Source organism: Haemorhous mexicanus, chromosome Z, assembly GCF_027477595.1.
Source record: "Haemorhous mexicanus isolate bHaeMex1 chromosome Z, bHaeMex1.pri, whole genome shotgun sequence".
Classification (NCBI taxonomy): Eukaryota; Metazoa; Chordata; class Aves; order Passeriformes; family Fringillidae; genus Haemorhous; species Haemorhous mexicanus.
The window spans coordinates 65008948-65024427 of record NC_082381.1 but is presented as its reverse complement, the minus strand read 5'-3'; the positions used below and the strand labels follow the sequence as shown (position 1 = coordinate 65024427).

The 15480-nt window shown below is 36.4% G+C and overlaps 1 protein-coding gene across 1 annotated transcript in view; it reads right to left on the bottom strand.

The window, feature by feature from the left end:
• Positions 1-2344: 2344 nt before the first annotated feature.
• The window catches only part of SV2C (synaptic vesicle glycoprotein 2C), a 78061-nt gene continuing 64925 nt past the window's right edge, over positions 2345-15480 (bottom strand). The window contains exons 11-12 of the mRNA XM_059836542.1: positions 15169-15328; positions 2345-5512 (exon numbers count right to left, since the gene is read on the bottom strand). Coding sequence (XP_059692525.1) covers positions 5329-5512; positions 15169-15328 — 344 coding nt within the window. The 3' untranslated portion in view covers positions 2345-5328. The remainder of the gene's footprint in view (positions 5513-15168; positions 15329-15480) is intronic.

Sequence of the window (15480 nt, the reverse complement as noted above, 5' to 3'; positions counted from 1 at the left end):
TGCTTTGTTCATTTTGAGTTCCACAGGATGTATTCAAAGGCCCAGAACTACATATTATGCCCCAGCATCTTTGTACATAACTCAACAAAATGTTTAATAAGAAAAGCAAATAAATCAGGCTCAATTTATCTTTTTTCTGTTTTACTGTATAATAATCTTATACAGCTAGAGAGCTAGAGTGGGACTAAATGTTGAAGGGTTTTTCCTTGGCAGGAAGAAATAGGAAATTGACCTCTACCAAAAAAAAAAAAAAAAAAGAAAAAACCACCAAAAAACCCAATAAAAGAGCAGCTAATGATAGTGAATCTAAATATATTTTGCAGCACTTGTTAAATTAGTAGAAGACAGTAAACAAAGCTGATAGCAGACATGGACGGGTTGTAGACTATGTGAGGTTAAATGAAGGTAAGTGAGATCTGCAAGTAGCATTATAAGTTGATAATTCCCATTTAGTTCATGTTTTGAACTGAGTTCCAGATTTTCTGGCTAGCATGTCTCTTCTAATTCCACATCACTGCCTGAACAATGCCTTACCTTGAAAGTACAAGCAAAAGTCTGTATTTTCATGCTGTGTTTTTTCAACTAGCAGCATTTGAAAGCACTAATGCAGGCAAATACCTAATATTTTACAGTAAGTTTAATGAACAAGAAGGCAGGAAATATAGAAAAGCAGCCTCTCAGATGTGTTTTCTTCTGGAATATGATTACTGAACATGTGTTTTCTTTCAAAACACCAGAGGAAGTGGAGCATTTCTGTTTTTACTTCTTGTGTCTTTGACCCCCTGAGTGCAAAGATTCATTTTTTAACATTGTGATTGAAATTTCAATTGCATTTCCAGGTTATTAAACAGGAAACATGGCTTGTAGGTTGTATTAGCATGATTTTCATCTTGTTTAGGTAAAGAGGTGCGACTAGATGTAAACATCTTTCTCTGACTAAGGAAGATTAATTTAAAACTCAGAATTGGCACACAGAGGCTGTCCGTATGAGGGACTGAGGACTATATTACTTTGCTGAGAATTGGTATCTGCTGTTGTGCCTCAGGAGCAGTTACACAAAGATAAGGCTCCACAGTGGTAGAAAAAAGAAAAAAAGACTATAGAATATAATTTCCTCCAAATGAAGCTGAGCTATGTGCACAGGCAAGAAGATTCACTCAAATTAGGAGGTCAACAGGGGCTATTCTGAGAGGACACCTCTCCTTTTATTAGGTCAGCCTTCTCAATAGACAGGTAAATGTGGAGTCTGAATGTCTCAACAGGTGAGATTCACATACAGAAGGACTTCTAAGGCTGCTTTACATATTGTTTTAAAAAGTTATAACCAAAAGGCAAAAGATAAGTTACTAAGTAACTAATGAATGTTACTGGGAAGTCAGAAGCAGGTGAGAGAGTTTTAATTTTCTTTTAGACTGGTCCCCTAGCAAGAAAAGTGATTGGGGAATTAATAGAATTTTGGAATTAATGGAATGGCAGGAAGAGAAAGCAAGCAGAGGTTGAGTTAGCAAACTTAACTTTGACCCATATTCCGAAAATGGTAAAGGAGCAGTAGACTACTGGAGGCATCAGGAAGGAGGGCTAACTCTTTTTCATCAGTGCCCAGCTTTTGTAGTAAAAAACTCTGTAAGGGAGGTGGTTAAAATCACGCTGAGAGGAAGAAGGTTTCCCAGTAGGTCATTAATTACCAATCCTGTTGAGTGCTCCACCATGAACACCTATTCCTAGTTCCCTTTCTAGGAGCCTGTGCTCAACAACCAATGCAGTGCTTGCCAAATGTTGTAGCGCCTCCTTCCAAGCAGCAGGGTGTGAGCATGGGCATTACCAAGCTGGTTAAAGAGTTTAACATGATGAATGAGATGCTTTCAAGGAATTAGGTCTGCTAAGTCAAGTTCTACTATTAGACAATCTGTAAGGAGTAAAACTAATTCAAATAAAATTTCCTTGCCAAAAATGAAAACATGTGGTCTCTTCTGTGGACAGTTTCCAAATTTCAAAATATTTGACTGTTATGGTTAACAGCATTATAAATGCCATGAGTCTTACGTGTTTTCAGGGGTCATTGTGCTTTTTGTCATTGCTGCTGTTGGGATGAGCTTTTCAACTGCACAGAAAATTCTAGATGTTATATCCTACTTCAGTTTAGACTGACAGGGATTTCTAATTAGCAGTCAGTCAGTTCTGTACCAGAACAGACAAATAAGCAGTTTTGATTGCATAGGTTTTATAACTGTATGCACAAATGCTACCAAGTTTGTTTCTGTCTGATGTATTAGGAATCTAGCCATGCCACTAAGTGATTCTTTGTGTGACATATAAGGGAATAGACATAGAAAGAAAGTGCAGATCCTTCTGTTCAGTATTTATTACCTGTGATTGCTTTGGAGGCTGCAAGAAAAGACAGAATTGCTGAAGACCAGTCAAATTACTTTTGCTTATAATGTGATTAACATTTGTGTCCAGATCTCCATAGATTTTTGTTCCATGTGTAGATTTCACCTATCTCACAAAGTTATTTATAGCGTTAAATTGCCTTCACTTTTTTGTCTTTATGAGATAAATCTTTACTGTGCTCAAGCAAAAACTATTGAATATCCAAACAACTTTGATGTTGGCGTGCACACTAGCTCAAATCTGTTGAGCCAGCTAACTTACCATCTGGGAAAATTCTAACTTATGGTTTTGTTTCTTATGTTGGAATTGTTCTTGGTTTTTTTCTCGGTTCATCTCTTTCATTTACTTATTCTCCCAATTCCTAGCCACTATTTTTTTTCTTTTCTCTACCTTAGAACATTATCATTCTGGACCATGCAGTGTCCATTTTTAAAAATCTCTGCTAATTCCTGTTGTTGCTACATTTCAATTCATGCAGACTTAATCACAGACCTATGATATAGTCAGGACTTATGATAAGACCAACACTGAAATCAACATAATTTTACATTTCATGGGATTTTAGAGTGTTAAACTTCAATTGTAGCCCTCAAAAGCTGAATATTGTTTTTTCTGTGACTCATTTCCTTCAAGCTGGTCAGAAGGTATGAAGTGCTGCATGTGAGTATTATGGGAATTACATGCAGAGATGGACAGAATATACTGCTGCAAGAGGACAGTGCACAGCAACACAGAGCAATATTTTACCATTGTTGGTGGTGTTTACTCCAAATATGTACAGAGGCTTCAGATTTCAAAATAACTTGTGCAGTATGTGCAAGGAGTTGAACATGTGCTACTAATAAATTGTACAGAGAAAGAGGGCTCAAATATAATGTTGATTGTAGAAAACAGCCTTAAATAATATTAAGGCTATGACTGGGGGAAAAAAGGCCACAGATGCAAAACTAAGGCCAGAACTTTTTCTAGACCTTAGTGAAAAATAGTTGTTCCTCATTTATGAACACAGTTTAGAAATTTAAGAGATATGTCCAAGTCAGATTTAAACATAAAATATTTAATCTCAAATATCTTTATCTTAATACTCCAAAATAAACACATTTGATAAATTTTTTTAAAATTACCAACATCAAAATAATACTCCCTTGTTTTCCATACTCACGCTTTTTAAATTCTGCCAATTTTCTCATTTCATGGGAGAAAGCAGCATCTTGGGCTAACATTTTTTGTGCCACAATGTGTAGCACACATTTGTTGGTAACTGAAAAAGTCACTTCTAGAATCAGTAGGTTAAACAATGAACTATAAATATGTTGGACGATCTTCTTACATGGACTTTTACTGATTCTTTTAATATGACAAAGATGATGACTGATAAAGACTGCAGTGCCACATATTACTACCTAAATCCAAGTTCACATCTAAGAGCAAGAGAAAAATCAATGAAAAAAGGTCTAGCTTACTATATGATGACCTTATTTGAAAGTTTAGTTGCTTGGTAATGATTCATCTACCTAATAAATGCTGTCAGACATAATTAGAAAAAAAACTGAAGAAAATTTACCATATGTTTTATAGCAAATTTGTTATTTCACACTTGAAACTGCAGATAGTTAATCAGCAGATACAAGTTGTCTTAGCTCCACTGAAAGCGATGCAAGTTTTTGTCTTCAGAGGATCTGACTCTTTTCTTTGATGATTTTATAAATGTATCTGTATTAAATTTGTAATGGTGATATTTTAAAGAGATCCCATAACTTCTTGCATAGCATTAGGACTGATGGGGAATTTTTCAGTAATCAGAACAGTCCACAGCATAGAAGGAATATGTTTGCTACCATTTGCTTTCCATCTATGCTCTTGGTCTAATAAAAGCATTACTATTCCCTGCAGTCTTGCCGTGGCTTATTCCTTAGTGGCTTTTCAAAGAGGCGTTTGAAAATATTAAGTGGTCAGACATTTCTGGAACTATTAAAAATTAGCTGAGAAAATGGTTATATTAAGAAGTGTAGAAACTATGAAAATAATTAAGTTCTTTACATATATAAATTCTAAATAAACCTCTGAAAGTATCATCCTTATAGTTCGATGGCCTGATTCTTCCTTTATTTTTACTAACCATAGCAAAACTATTTGCATTCATTCATTCCTGGAATAAGAGAAATTAACTGTTTTAAATGGAAAAAAAAATCCAGATGCCACAAATGAGAATAAAACAAAAGTTTTCTGGAGCATCAGCAGCAAAAAGTGAAAATATTAATTTCAATATTCTCTCTGCTGCCTACCTATATGGACTTTTACATTCCCTGCAGTAGCTGTTGCCTTCTCCTCAGTCAGTACGGGGTGTAGTTGGTAATCTTTGCTTAGATTGAATCTGCTAAAAATGTTTCCCAAGGAAGAGACATTGCCACGAGTTTTTGTCACCTAAGCACAACTGCAGAAGGTCACTGTTCCCAGTACTGATGCAATCAGTTGAGTTTCCTGGTAAATGCTGCATGCATTGATACATTAACATTCCCTGCACCAATAGTGCTAAGTAATTGACTTGCATGTCTGTACTGTTACTAAAGCTCGCAATGCCATGGCCAAATTCAGCATGTGTTTTTGAAATAGTCTGACTGCTTGCATTTTAAATATCTAATTATCAGTATGATTTTTACCTTCCTGGTTATGTCACCAAAACCGTTTTAAGAGGTAGCTTTGCACTTCAAAGTGAAATGGGTTTGAATAACAAAGTATGCAAGCAAACAAAAGTGAAATTTAAAACCTTCATACAGAGGTTGCTAAATCTCTGCTACTCCAAAGTATCTTTTGAGTTTCATTTCTGACATTTGAGCACTCTACTGTGTGTTGAGAATCTGAAGCCTTTGCACCATCAGTCAGGAGAATGACATTTGTACAAAGAAGGAAATAAATAATAGCAAATGTTCTTTACAGTTACATCAACACCTGGGTTCTTGTATCAGGAAGCCGAAGTCCTACCAGACCTCCACATACTAGAACAGTAGAAGCAAGGAGGATAGGGATTGCTTTGGTGATACCAACAAGGGAACCGAATATTAGGTTTCCAAGTACAGCTGCAGCTTTACACAGTGCATTCAGAAAGCCAAAGCCTGTTGCCCTAGAAGAGAGAAAACAGAAGAAAGTTAAAATACAGGTGAAAGAGTAACACCTTTGAGACACAACCTCAGTGCAAATAAGTCAGTACAGTCCCAATATCTTCAAGAAAATTTATGCCAATAAGGAGTCTGTGCTCATAATCTGTGCTCTTATTTAAAATGATAAGTTAAAGCTCAGCTGCTAGCTACAGTATTTCATTGAGGCAATTCATTTACCTGCCTCAGGGATCAAAATGTGAAATGAGCAGGTGAGTTTGCACCTCTAGAGTTGAACATGGAACCTGCAAATGGAAATTCAGTGAGACTAAAATGGCTACATTAGGAGAGCAGACATGTCAAGTAGCTCCCTAAGGAGAACTGCTTCGTCTTCTGTGTGATGATTATTACTCAGAATTAAAGGATGATCATCTTAGGGTACTGAATTAAAATTGAGTCTCTTGCAGGCGGAAACACTGCTTTTTCAAAGGCTAATGAGACTTCCAATATTAAAATGAATGCACATCTCTTAGAGGTAAAGAAGATAGGATATATAAAAATCTGTTGGCTGAAAGAGATATCTGAGAAACTTTGGACAAAAGGAAAAGGAAATAGATTGCCAAGAGAAAGTATGACACCAGTAATTCAGGTGGAGTCTTGCATTACAGCGATGTGGTTTTAGTAATCTGAGGTATTTTTATGATTTTGTAATTATTTCATATATGTCTTATGCAAACTGCCATAATTTAAAATGTGTTTTGATGTTACTGTTTGATTCATTGATGCAGGAATAAGCTTGCCCTGCCAAAAGTTTCCTAACAAAGATATCTGTATAATGGTAGAACTTGTAACATTTCTCAGCTCTCTTAGAAATTCAAGAAGATAGTTGTTCTAATTTTCAGAACAAAATGTTTCTTGCTTGCACTGCAATTAAAAGCTCTAGTCTAAACAACAGGAATTAAGAGAAAAGCTAGTGATCTAAGTGACTTAACAGGCTCTGCTTATTCTACTGAAGCACCTGTGAGAGAAAGGAACAACTCTTATGCTCAGACGTAGACTAAAATCCCGGGAAGTTTGAAAAACTTCTACTGGAGCTACTAAAGAGGAGCCAAGAGAATCAACTTGAAGTAAGAGCACTTGACCCCAGCTGAGAGCAAGCATACTGTGTCTCAATGCTCTTTGCAGAACAGAATTTTGATTTTGAAAACTGCAAACAATTATATCAAGGCGTGAGAGCTCCCCTGTCTGAAGTAACTGATTGACCTGGCCACAGCCCAGAGTGTCAGGGTTCACCTCCTCTGCTCTTTGGCAAATCTGTATCTCAACAGTATAGATTAGATCAGTTAGGCCTCCTGGTGTCGTGCTTCCAAGCTGCATGCCAAAAGCTTCAGTCTGGGAGGGTGACCAGGATATAGGGGTTTCAGCACTGCCCATGCCCTGTCCAGGACACTGTGCTTCAGAATAAAGCAATCCTAGTAATTTGAGGACCCTTTATCAAAAGAATGATGACTAGGTCTAGATCCTTCTTGTATATTCCTAAAATATTGTGGTTCGCTCTAAGAAACATAGCACTCGTTAACTCACAAAGTCAACTCTACTATCTGAACAACATTCAGATTGTGCCATTTTGAAATAATGGTGCCTTTCCTTTTGAATTCTTAAACAATTTTAAAGAGTGTCAGCAGAACAGAATTAAGACACATAACATATTAATTAATACACCTTCAAATAGGTTTTTTTTCCATTACATTAAATATTTATTTTCCATAGCTGCAGACCAAAGTCAGTTCCCTTATATAAAATGTTATAAAAGTAAATTCATAAGAATTGATAGTGTTCTAGTGTCAGCTTACTGTACTATATGTCTTTTCTGAATCTGGGACAAAACTCAAATTACTTTTTTTTTTACTGCATGATTATATATTTATGTAGTATTAGTTTGGCAATATGTCTCTTGCACCCCCTAGCAGTATTTCAATCTCTTTAAAATGTCTGATATTTAGCAAAGAAATTACTGTTTTGTCTGAAGTAAGCACAATTCCTCTTTGTGTAAAGCATGTCATCCATCCAGACTGTGCATGACACTAAGTATTGGCAGTATCTAAAGAAAAAGAGACAGGTCATTTCTACAGCAGAGTAGAAACTATCCAAAAGTCTGTGGGAAAAAACAAGTGGAAGAGACCTAGATATGTTTCTTACATGTTCATAGTCCTTGTTTACTTGTTTTATATATATTGGATTGATCCTGCAGTACTTTTACAAAATACATAGTGCTAAGGAAACCTAAACATGCACATCCTGGACATAGCAATTTTGAAAATGACAGGTTCTGCCCTCCCATAGCCAGGACCCCTGAGGGCTGCCAGAGAGCAAATTGTTGAGAGCAGCAGATGAGGAAACATGGGGAAGTGCTGTGTTTGGAAATTTCTCACAGAGAAACATTTGCAGCAGCTCCTTGAAAATACCTTTTCAGAGGAGAAATGAGCAAGTTAAAACATGCCCATTCTAAGTACGACCTTTGGAGGAATGTGTCTGAGGGAGGAGCATGAGATACACTGAAGGAAGCAGAGAAGAGACGTCCTACTGGGGTGAATTTCCAAAGCCTGAGAGAAAACAAACAAATGTCTAGCATGGAAACATTTGTGCTCCAGGGACATATAAAGCCCAAAATGTCTGGAGGAATATGACCCAGGGTGGGGTGTAGCTACTGAGAGGGAAGGAGCCCCGGACTGACGGTTCTTGCAGGGTTCACAAATCACAGAGTGGGTAAGGTTGAAAGGGGCCACAGTGAGTCACCTGGTCCAACCTCAAAGCTCAAAGAGGGTCATTTTAGACCAGCAGGTCTGTCTCAGCCTGTACTGGTTATTTTCCTGAGGTGCAAGACCCTGCATTTGCCTTTGTGGCATTTCAGACGGCTCTTCTCTGCCCATATCTCCAGCCTGTCAAGGTCTTTCTCAAGAGCTGCACAAAGCATGCAGGTAGGCAGGAGATTCTTGAGGAAAGGGCTTTGTTAAAATAGACAAGCAGGTGGAAAGAGGTTAAAGACAACACAGCTGGACTGGAAAACCAAGTTTATGTGATAGGACAAAAAGAGATTGCAGCTATTCTGAAGAACTCAAGGGAAGAAGGAAAGGAAAAGAGTCAGAATGGTTCGAATGTCAGCCTTATTTATGCACAGAAAGTATGTCTAAAGTTACGGTGGTGACTGGTTGTGATCAGAGTCTGCACATAAATATGATTTTCTTGGTTGTCAATGCTGATGTAAAATCAAACTTAACTCCAAATAACAGTAACAGAAATAAAAAACCCATAGAGAAAGTAGACGCCTAGTCATCAACAGCCTCAGTATATTCAGAGATACCAGAACTCCCCAAAGAATACACAGATCCAGCTAAAACAAATTCGGATAGATACAGGCAGGAAATCTTTGGAAAAACAATAGCATGAAACATATGGGGATGTTTTACTTATGTTTAGTGCTGTTTCATACTACCTTATAAAGAAAGGTAAGCTGTTTCACAGATGTTAGCTGCTTATATCAACTAGTTATGACAGTGGTCTGAATACAATTTTCTGAGCAATTTGAACCATTTCTTTTCATGTTCTGGTTTCTACAGATGCCACTGTTCTTTAGATCTATTATTGATTATATATCCAACATTACTGTATCAGGCTCTAAAGTAATTTTGTAATACGTACAATACCTCTTCTGTCTCAATAAAATAAATGTAATTTTTTGCACTTAAAAACCAATTCTGTTTGTAAAACGGACTTACAGAATTTTGCTGATTGTAAGGGGTTTTTATTAGTCTGATCCCATTAGTATTATCAAAATATAAACAAATAAAGTAAGAAAAAGTAAGTTCATTTTATTGTCCTTAGCTGTCCTGATAATTAAAAAATGAACAACTCAGAAGAAATTGAATCTTTTAATCTTTAAGCAGATTTCAGTCATGTTCTTTTGCCTAAAATAAGCACATAATTGGCATGAACAATAAGATTTAACAGGCTTAAGTAAATTGTTGCTATGACCCGTACCTGAAAAGCATTGTCACTTGTTAATCTTATACCTTCATACCCTTCAATTTTAATACTGTGTTTGAATGTGTTTGTACTTACTGTCAGAACAAGGTGTCAAACCATTATGGAGCTCTAGGGGTAGCAGATTCATACTGCTTGCTTTTTTTAAACATCCTTCTTAGAACAGTGTTTATGATTAAAACTCTTTAAAATCTGTATTAATTCATGATTTTATAATTAATTCTCCTAAATCCAGGGAAATAAAAATAGCCAGGAAACAAATATGCTGCAAATCACACATGTGTATGACTACAGTCTCTTGCAGCGTTAGTACAGTAGTCTCTGTTACAATATTTGAGGGAAGTGCAAGAGTGTCAGCAAATAATTGAAGTTATGTAAGGTGATGTATCACCTTAGCACGATGAACAAATTAAGTGAAAAATTCCAAGGGAATAGCACCATTTATATATACACCCATTTTATTTGTGTTGATCAATTATTGGACAAACATTTGCACAAAAATGTCATGTTGACTTCATGAGTAATCCTCATTACTGGTCAAGGGACACCAGTCACAAGTAGCAAGAATCCTGTGTCCAGCTAGAGAGTTCACTTAAGTCTTTCAGGCACATCAGTAAGAAAATGCTGGTTAATCAATTTAGGATTGTCTTAAAAAAAACCCAGACACAGAATTTAGTATTGATTGGAGAAAAATACAAATGTCTTTTACAAAAATGTCACCATGAAGAGAAAGCTGGATGCTACTGAAAAGGAATTTTCCCCAATGAATTTTACTTCTGCTGCTGAGAAAGCTGTGACAAAGGAAAACGCTTCGCTTCCTTTCATCCAAGGTCCACATAAAAATGGCAAGAGTCCAAACAGTTAAAAATAGAGGGATTATCCAAGCCTTTAGATTAAAAGAGCTTGTTTTCTGATTGCCACATATGTTCCTTCTTAGACCAGGTGCTTGTATTCCTACCTAAAATACTTCAGATCCACTTTTCCACTGCTGATAAAATATTGAAACATTTCATTGTCTTGTGGCAGAGTGCTACTAAGTATGTAGCACAAATATTTGTTATATATCTTGCCAGAGCAATTGACAAAAACAGCAAGTTACAAAAAAATGTTGTTTGAATTGATATTATGTAAAGCATTAAAACAGAGTATCCAAATATTCTATGGACAATTTTCTATGCCTAGATATTTTTGTATTCTCTTAAAAAATTAGTACAGAACTACATACCGTGTAGTTAATGGCTTCATCAATTATAGTGCTTAGTATGCAAGTAAAACTGTGGAATTTGCCTTCCTTCCTTGGACTACTGCGAAAGGCATAGGTGTGGCAGGTCATGCCTTAAGAACTTTGAAATTTTAGCAAAATGCAGTTGAACTATATCCACAGAATAAGAGTAGAAAATAGCTCTCAGGAAATCTACTGTACGTCAATTACTGCTATTATGACTCAAATGAATATAAATTTCTCTTCTGACATCCACACCAATACAAATGTGGAGATAAGATACTGTGAGAATAATATTTATTGATCTGGGCATAGATCCTAAGGGTTCAAGAAGAAGTGAAAAAATTAAAAATCATGAAGTGAAGATAGACTTATTTCTTAATTATGGCCTAGACTTATTTCTTAATTATGGCCAAACCCTTATGAACTTTTTTCAGAGGCATCAAAAAAAGGCAAAACAGGATTACTTAATTTTATTGATCATCTTGAATTCTAAGTATTCCTGGACAAATTTCAAACCCAGATCTACGGCAGCCATAGAAAAATGATGAATTGTTGGTTATCTGATGCAATCTGATTTATTCTCTATATGGGAGATGATCTATTTCTATTCCACTTTCTATTTAGGTTTTAGTTATTTGTTGTATCATCTCCCTGATGAGAATCTTGGCTTATAATGGTGGTGCTTCCCAAGTTCACAAGAAGATACTTACCGTTTATGTGAAAGTAAAAATTGCTTTCAAAAGTAATAAAAATGTCCTAAAGTTCCTTCTTCAGAGAACTTAAGCTTTCTTCCATCCATATTTATATTACAGGCAGAGCTGAGGAACTGTGCAGTGTTATTGCAGGCCCCTTGGGCACACACATTACAACACAAGCTGTAATTACCTCATCACAAATTTTTTTTTTTCCGCATCACTCTGCCAATGCAGAGAACAAAGAGGGCTTGAGGGTAAAATATAGATGTAGTGAGGAAAACTTAGTTTCCCTTGTCTGCTATAGAAGTTGGAAGATGCACTGTGAATAAGATTGGGAACTGCAATATGAGAAAACAGTTTCACAGTTAAGAGAGTGGAGTGCTGTCAGAGGAAAGGATAAAATCCCTACTCCTGTGGCAGAATTTGCATGTGATGCAAGCAAGTCCCATAAAGCTAACAAAATGGTCTTCAGCATGCGTTTCATATTTTCTAGGTGCTCAGCTTAGCAGCTTCAGGTCTATGTTGCTGGAGTCCTAGGCACCTATGACTGTACTGAAGTTACACTTTTAGCCCATTCCTCCTTCTGAAATGCTCAGTGACTGGAATTTTTGGGGTCACACACTCCAGCCTACAGATTTCCTCTCCTGATGGATAGCAAAGTCCATTAAGAATATAAGGTAAAGGATAAGAGAATAGTCAAGAGAAAATATAAGTTCTCTATATTCTTCTTAATTTAATTCTTGTTGGAAATCATTAGCCAGTTTATATCTAGCTATCATGAGTGTCTTATAAAATTTGTGTATTGAAAAGTTTAAAAAATTGTGCAATATTATCAAAATATTATTAATTACTTCATATATAGCATCTAGAAGACAGAAACCCACTTATTACCAACATTAGTAACATTATTTTCCACTTGAGCATTACTTCATCTTCTACCTGAGAACCATTTGAAATCTATACATCCTCTAATTTATATTACAGCAGTTGTACAAACCAGCTGAGGTTTTATGAAGAACGTGAAAGCAAAAGCTAACATAAAATAGAATAAAATTTGGCAGTACTCATCAAGAAAGTAGGACAAACTATGTAGTTACCTCAATTCCAGGGATCAGTAAAATGTAAATATATTGATGAGTGTGAATTAATACAGAATCTAAATCTGTCAAGATTTTGAAGCAACCATAGCTAATGAAGAATAAACTGAAATGTGTGCCCTGTATCACATAGACTGCACGTTGCCAAACTGTTCACCACACTCCTACCTGGCTAAAAGCCAGTATGATCCCTAAATACCTAGAGTATGATTTATGAAACACCTTCCGTATATACTGCACGACACCAGCAAAGCGCCTGCAGTTCAGCAACTGGCTGGTCTCCAAGAGGAGGAAAAGGAGGGGCTACCCAGTCCAGCCTCTTGTGCATGATAGCATGAACTGGCCTCTTTCCACCCATCTATCTTTGAGCCCAGCCTCCAGCTACCCTTTGCTGCACATTTGTGGTCATTTCACTGATAGACTGTAAGAAAATAGCCTTAAACACTGACAGTGAGCAAGGATTTTGCTCTTAGATTCCCTTTACAGGACAATCTGGAAACCAGTTTCAGGACCAGATTCACTCTGGAATTTGTTTTGCTTTTGCTTTGTAGCAAAAGAGATCATCATCTTAAGTTCATGCAAAAACAGATCAGGAAGCTTCCCATTCCACAAATGCTGAGAAAGGCTGTTCAGCCCCACAGTTACTTGCAGAAGCTGGAAATTCCCAGAAAACTGTGGCAAGCTGTGCCTGGTTATGGAGATCACAAGAGTCTCAGAGGGAAACCCAGGACTAAGAGATGTGAGCAATGCTGGTTGCTAAACTGCAGCTAGTCTGGATAAAAAAAAATTATCAGACAGAAATTCTTGTAAGCAAGTTATTTTAGTCCCTGAAGGTACTAATTTTCAAAAAGTTCTACAAAACAAGAGGTAGCTTGGCCCCAATCTAAAAAAATATCTCAAATTGGTTTTTTGCCCATAACCAAGCTGGCAAAAAGCAATCATGGTTCCATCACTATCAGAATTTCTGGGAAAAAGTCTCATCAAAAGCATATGTCAACAGTATCTTTCCAGGCACAGGTACATTCATGTATCAGCCTTTTTGTACTGATAATTCAAAGGGACAAGTCTTTTCTCTGATTTGTTGTAAAAAAGAACTCAGCTCCAATTAAGTTTCTGTTTCCGGACAGTTATTTCTGCATACAAAAGATTTTTAAATAGAGAAAAGATGAGTAAGAAATTGCTATAATCCCAAAGCTAGTAGAAACTATGAAAAACAACCATTTGTAGATACAACTACAGATGCCTTAACATCGGTATAGAAATATATAGATAAATATCACTTACATTCTTTTTATCATTCCTAACAATGATTTTTTCCCTATTAACAACAATGACTTTTCCAATTATTTTTCTTTACTTCATTTTAGGAAAACATATGCGACTGTTATATTCAGAAATACCCAAAAGATGGTAATTTCTACAAGATATTTATTAGAATTATATCATAGCATTTGGACAGTGGAAGAATTCTTGCCAGAAGAGTAATTTCCTGAAGTGTATTAAAAATACTAGCACTCAATATTAGAGCTCAGTTCTTGGGATTCATAAATAGACTGATATTGTTACTTGATACAATTACAGCTGTGGACATAAATTTCTTTTCTAAAGAAGCACATAATTTTAAAATGACAATGAAAGGAAAACAGGGAAGCCAGTTTACACTTTTCTAAATCTCTTCATGAACAACATTAAACGCAGGGTAACTCCTTTCCAAAAAATTACACTTGCCAGTAAGGCATCATTCATTTATAAAGTGGAATTTTTTTTCACTGTATTTCAAATATCCAGTGAATGACATAACAATTAGCACTGCAACAGGAGAAAGGACACAATGTCCTTTTTTAGGAATCTGGGAAATTTTACTTAAATATTTTTAGGGATTTGAGAGAAGTATTCAAGTCATTTCAAGACAACACAGCTTTTACATTTCTGCACTCCCCATACAACACAATATGACTCAACAGCTCTTCCTTCAGTCTGTTAAGTGGCATAAGGTCAGGATTAAAAAGTGCCCAGTATCCAAAAAACCTCAACCCATGTAATCTAGCAGCAATGCAGGTTCTGAAAATTGTCCCGAGATTTCCTTCAAGAGCCCTGAAGAGTCAAGAGCAGTGCCCAAGACAATTTTTACCCACTTAATGTACGCTCCTAGTAGCCCTGCATACAAATTAATGGCAGACTGATTAGCAGCACAGGGTGGTTCAGACAGTGATTTTTATCATGATTCCCACCATTTCACAGTCAACAGACAAATGTAGCTGTATTTCTGGTTTGGATCAACTTCTGCCCTTATATACAGTTAAACTACAGGAAACTCAAAGATACTCCATTATTGTTTTCAGAAATACTAGCTGTGTTTTAAATGAGAGTAGCTGTTAAACTTTCTGTTTTCAAATGAAACTACATTTATGGTATTTTCCTGATTAGGAGATATTTGATGCAAAATACATACTAAGCTGCTCAAAACCCCTCATTGTTTCCCTTTGCTTTTCATAGGACAAATTATTAATTTGGTCCTCTCATAATATCACTAACTCGGTAAGGCCCATACAAAATAATTTCTATCTGCCATGTCTGCTGATACATAGCGTCAGTGAGTTTAGGGCAGGTGTAGCTGCACATACCTTCTGTCTGTAGGATACAGCTCCACAGTAATGACATCTAGAGAGTTCCATGCAGAGATGGTGAGGCCATTGTAGAGGCACAGCATACCTATCATCATGGATTCGCTGGTCCCAAACCACAGGAAAAAACAGCTGATGCCAGAAAGAACCATGGAACCACCTAGGTACAAGGCAGGTGAAACAAACATGTAGTGGAGTTGTATTTAAAGAATGACCTTTGTTTTGTCTAATATTTCTATGCACACAGTGTAGCTGAATAAGTGACCCAAATATTTGAGTTAAAAACTGAAGAGACGTCCTCTACTGGTAAGG